Here is an 8,659-nt window from a genome sequence, read left to right as displayed (position 1 = left end):
TATTCTTGTCTGTCCAACATTTAAGTTGCCCTTTTTCTTTCACATTACTCTGAGACTTTTTAGCTCTATTTACATTTCTCTTTGTTAATAAATTTCTGTTATTTTCCTCCCAGATATGAGTAGATATTCTTATTTGAGATGGGCAAGAAACAGTAATTCCACTTGGGAATTTCAGAGGGATCTTCCCATTTCTTACGACAGCCTTATATATGTACGTCTGAGTTTGCCAGATGGCTGAATTCTTGAAGGCAAATATCATACAAATTTAATGACAGAAGTATTTGAAAAATAAATAATGTTCTATGTTGACCATAAGATTAAATCATATATACGATTATTGATTTGTCTACTGCTTGCCATTAGTTTTTAGTTAAAATAATAGACGAACTATTAAAACATGAATTCAGCCCCCCCCCCAAAAAAAAAAAAACTTTTTTCGGTACGTTTTCATAAAAAAATTGGATTTAACCTCCGTGGACTCTGGACAAAATTTCCGTTTTTAAAGAAAGTTAATTATACATAATTACCATAGTTGCAGTATTAGTTTCTAATTTGAGTGTGCGTTTTCTTTCAGTTCATCTGTTGGGTATCTTGGTGTGAATAACATGAGTAAAGAGGCAAAAGATTACTTTTCCATTCATTTTTTTCACAGTCGTATAATACAGACATCAGAAGCCAAATGAAACAGGAAAAAAAGTTAAAAAAAATATAATTGTCATCCTTCAATCTACTTTGTATGACGTACCGAAAAAAATATAAAAAGTATAGCAAACGTATAATATGGAATTGACTTCATTGTTTATACTGATGGTTGGAAACTCAAATATTTTTCTTTACCCACTCATAATCTTTATAACAATCCACCTTAAGATATTTTGCAGAAATATTTGTTCGTAAATAAAAAGAAATAAGAATAATACATTGTAATTGGAACTATTCGCAATAAATCCATTTAATATATGCACTTGAAAAGCATGATAAGAAGGTTTGCATTTCAGATGAACAGAAACATAATTTAACTGGTTCATTATAATAATAATTACACTTGCTTAGCAAAAAATTGGATTAAATATGAATTATAATAGCAATTTATGTGATAATAATTCAGAACAAATTTAAAGGGAGACCATTTTGTTGAGAAAATACTTTGAAAACCGCAGTGAATGACGTTGAAAAAATATTTTGGCGCCTGTACTTTTTAGGAAAAAACTTTTACAATGCTGTTAAATCAACATAATACCAATTAACACATATGAAATATAAACCAATCACTTACAAGTTAATGAATAATTTAATACAACATCCAGGAAACGTTCATTTGTAATGGTATCAAAAATTCTATGACTAATGAAAGTATTCTCTTTCAGGGTCAATTTTCAGTTTTATGTTATATAGTGTGCAAACGATCTCCAATTCCATTTTCATATATTTTTTCTGAAATAAAGTTCTTTTCTTCAACGTTTGATATCAAATCTTCTTCACATTGATCAGACAGATTAAGGATGGTTTCCTAGAGAAATATGTTGACGATTACGATCAACTCAGCTTCTTTAATTGTGTATGACTACTGTTATTGATTATTTCGCATGATATCCTTTTAATGCAAGTAGTTGTTGAAAATCAATGTTTCATATGTCTTTAGGAAAATAAAATAGGTGGTATAATATTTTGAACATTAATTTTACAAAGCAAATGTCAATCAGGGAAGATTTGTTGTTTAAACTGCATAATTATATTACATTTTTTTTTCACAGTGTTATCAAATGCAGATTTAATAGTAATACCATTTGACTAATGTAAGTTGATTAATATCCCTTTTTTAAAGAAGGATGCAACTGTGAATGAATGTTTTATTATAGAAAAAAATATTCAAGAATAAAATATCAAAATGGTTTTAATCTTGTGCATAGACAATTCTAAAAATGTACGTATTCAGTCACAATTCACTTCAATTGATAACAAATTTGCGAAATGAATTGGTTGACCCACTAATATTCAACACAGCTTACATAGTTATTGTTCAATTTTGAGCAGAGCACAAAAATAACCCGCTTTTAAAGAATATGTTGTTTAAGATTGGAAAATGCATTCTTAAAAAAAACTTGGTTAAAAGTCGGTCAAAAGAAGTCAAGCCAGTACAACATATATATATACTGGAATCAGACAATACATCATTCTTTTTTTCTATACCTGAGTGATAATCTAGTTCAACTTCATTAAATAAATGAAGTTATAAATATTGAGACCTTCGAATTATATTAAAAGTGATTCGACAGTATCTCCCACCATGAAATCTACAGGAATTGCATTTGTATTAACTGAGATAGAACACCATGCATACATTAACTTGAATTCTAAAATAACCAAGTTTTGCTGTATTGAAATGTCAGAAGTAATCGGTAGTTAACAGTGTGATCAATTTAGTTAATAATATGATTATGATGTAACAAATCTAGCAATTAATTATTTTGTGAATCTAAATAATTTTCCAACTCAGATTGTTTCTTTCCATTCTTATTTTTGTTTGATTATTGTGAAATGATGAAAATAAATTATGTCAGAACAGTCTGAGTGCTTAATTCTTTGTCTTCAAAAAGGATCAAACATGCATTGTTTTTAGTGCATGAATTAATAATTCTGTTTTTTTTATTAACTTGTAGTCCAACTTAAAAATGTAAAGCGAAGAAACAAAGGAATCGTTTGGTGAACAGATTCTTGCCTTCAACATGTGGAATTTTGATAATCTTACTTTCCACAAGCAAGCAATGACGTTTGTTCACGAACTTGTTTGGCATGAGTAGGTCTTTACAAAAATTCAGGTTAAAATCTAAAGATTTTGCATATTTTCACAAACCTTCTTGTGCTTTTATAACAATACTTGAAGGATGACATAAATGGGGGTACAACATGTCGGTAACGACATGCCCATACATCAGTTATCATTGTTATTAAGTTATTTAGCCTTTATTAACATAGCATTATCATGTTATTTATAAGTGAACATTGTGGGTATGTTTATAGTTCTACTTTCCTTGGAGTTCAGGATAAATATATCAACCAAAAAGAGCAGTGAGGCCTTATCTAAAATGGAAAGTGCTTTGGGCGACTCATGTATGCCAAGACAGCATTTTGACATTTGGTTTTAGAGAAAATACTCTTGTTTAAAAATATAATGTAAATGGTTAAATTACACACGTAGTAATGACTAAGGAACGATCAAGGTTTTGGCAAACCATTTATAACATTTACAGCCATCTCTCAAGATCAAGTTTTAGCACTTGTTCTTACATGTATCTTAGTACAAAAAATTAGGAGCATATTACATATTCCTCAAAATATTCAATAATCCTTTTGTGCTGTGGTTTCACCATTTTGGCATAATAAGCAAATCAACAACATCCACAAACTGTGAATAATGCGCATCGAGGGAAAAAATTGAATTACATTGTATTTATTTTTGCAAAGCCATAAACCATGAATTTACATATCCTTTAAAATACATGTTTCATAAAACCATGAAAATTAATGTTCACAATGTTATTCAAACCACAGTTTCCATCAAATTTTTTTTAATCATTAACATAACCAAAATGATTTTATTATAAAAATGTCCAATATTGCTGCTTAGTATTATCACTTAGCAGGTCAATATGATTACTCTTATCCAGATAATTGGAATCATAATAAGGTGTCATTACTTCATATAAATGCTAACGAGCCAAAAAATGAACTACCAGATAAATTTCGTCCTCATATTGAAAAATGTCACTGAATTGCAAAATGATCATTAGTTTAATTGATTGGCTTAAAATCTATATGTCAGCTATTTTGTGAGGTTTTGGGCCTTACAAAAATGTGTCAATATACCCCAGAAATGACATTAAGTGTATATTGATGAAAAAAAAAATATTCTGCGAAAGATGTTTCATTTGCATCATTAAGACGAATATTTTGTACAAAATCTGATTTAATTCATAAATCTTTATTTAATTAAATTATTAATCTTCTTTAAATGACCATCTTGCATTAGCTAAAAGTGTCTGTGTGTCAATCTTAAATGAGATAATGATATGATGTTTTATAAAATATTGCATTTTCTTTTTCATAGTTATGCACTACTAAATGATGTCTATTTCGATGGGTATTTAAGGTGGGTCCCTACTCAGCGGCAAGTTTTTGATTAAAGTGATGTTTTTTATCTTTGAATTATAAGTTTGACATCTTTTTTTATGTAATATATATATATATATATATATATATATATATATATATATATATATATATATATATATATATATATATATATATATATATATATATATATATATATATGTAGATAAATAAAGCCTTGGTACAGCAAAAAATACTTAAATAAATAAAACAGAATGCGACAGTCCAAATTAAATAAATTTATTTAATTTGGACTGTCGCATTCTGTTTTATTTATTTAAGTATATATATATATATATATATATATATATATATATATATATATATATATATATATATATATATATATATATATATATATATAATCCAGCTTAATGGGTAAAGCACATTACAGTTGGCCTTCTTTGATAAACTGTTTAAAAAAAAGTTTTAAGGAAATATACCAAATTTGAAAATAAAATTTAGAATAAAAGTTGAAGTATATTAATATATTTTTGTAATTTATTATTTACTGAATTATGTTTTTCTTTATAATTTTAAAGTTATATCTGTTGCATTTGAAAAACTGAAAACATATAGAGGTTAACGCGCCATTTTCTTTTTACAACTTTAAGAACATGTATATCCCCATTTCCTTCTCTCAACTTGACCCTAAAAATGTCAATGGTGAAGTTTTCTTCTAAGTAATTTGGTTTGTATGTTTTCAAAAGTAGTTTCTAAGAAAAAGTCCTAGCTGTGGTAAGATTTTATTTTGTAAAACCTGTGAAAAATATACATGTATATGCTATCATGCATGTATAAATACAATATTTTGAAGCGTTTCATAGGTGAAGATTAAAACCTTCTAAACATGCAGAAAATTACATATAATTGTGCTACTTAAGCAATATTCTGAACTCAAAGTCTATACAATAATTCCGTGCCTTAATAGTAATGATAATTACATAATTTTAACAGTATAGTGCATACAGAACTATCAGTGATTAAGTTATTAAAATAGGAACCCACCTAGCTAACAACATTTCTTGTGTTGAATATAGGGCAAGAGGTGATTAACATTTTATGATACATCCTGAGAATTTTTGAATTTCGTTTTTAAATTTTTTGATTCATCTACTTTGTTCATCGTAAACGAACTTCATGTATCACATTGGTATTAGGACCTCAAATAGCCCCATCTTGAAATTTTTTTTATCAATCTCGTGACAATAATTAATAGTAAAATAGTCCCATTTTGAGAAAATATTTTATTAATCCCATTATTAAGAGATATAATACAGCACGTACAATTTGTTGATATCATGGTAAGCATCTCATAGGTATAGGGTACAATCTAAAATTATATTAACTTGCCAATAATACATGGATCGAAATCAAAATTCAGGCACGTAGCATGGGGTGAGGTTTGGCTTGGACGTCTTTTTCTCACAGTAAACATATTCTTAAACTAACATATAATTTGAATTTTGAAGGAGTTGCCCACATATATCCCCCCTTTTTGAATTAGGATAAACAAATCGGACGGATTCGGTTACTTCTTATCAAGATTTTGGATAAGTCCCCCCCCCCCCCCCGTCCCCCCCCCCCCTTCCCCACTTTCAAAATATATGCTAAGTGCCTTAAATGTAATGATAATGTAATTCTAATACAAATAGAAGTTTGGAATTTGTAACTTTTCTTTCGAATTTTTATAGCAAATAAACGGGGGAAATCATAACTAGAAGACACTAGTAATCTATGTATCTTTAATTTCCACAGTACACGTAAAAGCTAGACTTTGCAAAAAGTACTACTAGACTTGGCTGAAGTCTCTGTGCTAAATAATCAGTGTTCTTTTTATAACGTTTTGATGATGCTTATCTCTGTTTGTTGACATTTAAGTATGGTGGAGAGCAAAAACGTGGAATTTTTGAAAAGGCAAAGTTTTGACAAAATGATACTAAAGACACTAAAACAACACAAAGAATTAAGCAAGTTTTAAAGAAGTGACATGTTCTTGGATTAAGACCGTAGAACATTAAAAGGCAAGATTGGAAATATACAGCTTACGTCAAATTCACCTGTTACAGTCAAAACATATGAAATATGAAAGGAAAGACAACTCAAACTAAAGACTGATCATTGCAAGTTCAAAAGTTGTTCAAAAGTAGTTAATTAACTTTTTTTATAATCTAAACGGAAACATAGTTACACAATCAGTTTTTAAATCTCGTTGTCCAATTGATCCAGGAAGTTAAATTTTCTTTTTAAATCCAATGTATAGTAAAATATTGTATTGACAAGATCATTGGCCATAAATTTACGTATTCCTGGAGCTGTAATTTTCACCTTATTTTCGAATATTTCGTAATGAATGAGGAGCTCATTGAATTCAATATGTCTATAAAAATTGGTTGATTTAGTAATTAGTCCTAATGCCTAACATTTAACAACTTAATATATTAATCTAATGAATTTCATGTCAAGTAAGTGTGTGCTCCATATATCGTTGTATTGAATAAGCGATTCTACGTATGTGTGAAAATGTCGTTGATTTCGCTACGTTTAATAATAGGCAATCGAAAAAACAATTAATGACAGAAAGGATATAAACACGACACACATAAGAAACATATATTTCTAGAGGTGAACATAGTTTTTTTTTTTTTGTTCACGTATATCTATAGTTACAGATTGGATAGGGGTTTTTTGCAGAGAAATGGTCGTGTGGGAGTGCAGCCAAAATCGGCCCATTCTCCTCCTGGGTATATAATGACGATACAATCGTCATTTACTGTATAACTGTTGGGTTCTACTGGAGACCAGTTGTAGAAATCCAGGGCTCTGTTATCGCTACTCCAGACAAAGGACCCTTCGTTATCACGATCGTTGCCACCAATAAAAATAATACATCTAGTCCACGCATCATTACATTGTGCTTAAGGAGAGAAAAAAGTCATTGTTAAAGATTTATGTATGCATTCTTTAACATACAAAAAGAGCATCTAAATACCCAAAAAATGTGTAAATCAATCATTTGTTATACAGGAAAAATCATCAGAATTTCTAGAATGATAGAAATGTTTGTTAATTTAGACAATGAATTTCTAAAATTGAAATCTAATACTAAACGAAAACTAATACTAATCCATTTTTTAAAAAGAAAACATAAACATTTTGTAATATGTATTGCTGATTCAATCAATGATGTTATATTAAAAACTGCATCAAAATATGATTATTTTCTTATTACTGTAAAAGATAGTTGGTATAAAGCAAATTGTTATTATGACTTTTATATGTCTTAACTTAAAAACATGTACATCAAACACGTTTAAAAGACCAAATAGAACAGATGTTAAAAAATATGACATATATGAAATTCCATCGTCTCATTTTTTGTCATTATCTGATTTTCTTATCTTCTTTACTTTTCTTACTTGGTGCTAGATTTCCAACAACCCAATCGTTTTCTTCAATAGACACTATTTCAGCGAGATGGGCCGAGAAACTGATGCATTGAGACTATTTAGAAGACGAAAAGAAGAAACAAACATGAGATCTAATGATTGAATTGTTACAGTATGTTTTCAAGAATGTACATTTGTAAATAACAGTTTTAAAAAGTTCTTAGTTTGCGAAATGCATCATGCCATGATCCATCAGCGTGAACGGTTCCATGAGGCAAGTTTAGCTAAAAGAGAACTTCATAAGCAATCATGGTATAGCGAAGTAAAGAAAAATGTTCTTTATAAGGTGTGAAAAGTAATTTGCTTTGGAAAAAAACTCAGTCTTTGAGAGATATGTATTTAATTTGCCAAAGAAACTACATTGTATATAATAGATACTTTATTTTATATCTTGTAATGCAAAACTACCAATAAGAACTGGTTGATGATTTAATATTCCTAGAGAAAACAGAAATTTAAATCATGTGCTTGTTATTACAGGGAGTGAAACCTTCACTACTCAGTTAATTGTAATAAAGTATGTATATCAAATTCAGAGTTTATATACAAAAATAAATATCAGTAAATCCAACTTCATTTTTTAAAATTTGAACCAACGTAAATGTCACAGAATCAATGACACTTTACTGGTCAATATTTGCTAACTACTAGACACTACAATAAGAGAGAGAAAGTTTTTTTTGTTAAACTGCAACAATTATCTGCTATCCCTTCTCCATGCATGTTCAGATGTACCCATTATTTTCATCTATTATAATAGTTTGTTGATATTGTTTATAAATATTTTTTTATTTTGATTTGGAGAAAAAAATTCATTGTCATCTATCCGAACGGACTAATAAACCACTTAAAATTATAGAGCGATATTCAACACCTAGCCGATAATTAAACATACACGTCGACAGTTTCACACTGCAGATTCATGGGTGCGCATACCGTGAAAACAACTCCTACCTTTGCATTATCCCACGTTGCCACTGTTTTGCTCAGGTAATAACAGTTGTTCATATAGTAAGACCATCCAATTTCACAAGCTGAAA

The 8,659-nt window shown here is 28.9% G+C and overlaps 1 protein-coding gene across 1 annotated transcript; it reads right to left on the bottom strand.

Moving 5' to 3' along the window:
- Positions 1-6,768: 6,768 nt before the first annotated feature.
- LOC128179505 (collectin-11-like) lies at positions 6,769-8,659 on the bottom strand. Its single transcript, XM_052846932.1, has 3 exons — positions 8,574-8,659; positions 7,590-7,674; positions 6,769-7,087 (listed from the first exon to the last, which is right to left on the bottom strand). Exons 1-3 carry the CDS (start codon positions 8,625-8,627, stop codon positions 6,837-6,839), a joined length of 390 nt encoding a protein of 129 aa, XP_052702892.1. The 5' UTR covers positions 8,628-8,659; the 3' UTR covers positions 6,769-6,836.

Source organism: Crassostrea angulata, chromosome 4 (assembly GCF_025612915.1).
Source record: "Crassostrea angulata isolate pt1a10 chromosome 4, ASM2561291v2, whole genome shotgun sequence".
Classification (NCBI taxonomy): Eukaryota; Metazoa; Mollusca; class Bivalvia; order Ostreida; family Ostreidae; genus Magallana; species Magallana angulata.
This window is presented reverse-complemented; position numbering and strand designations above follow the sequence as displayed.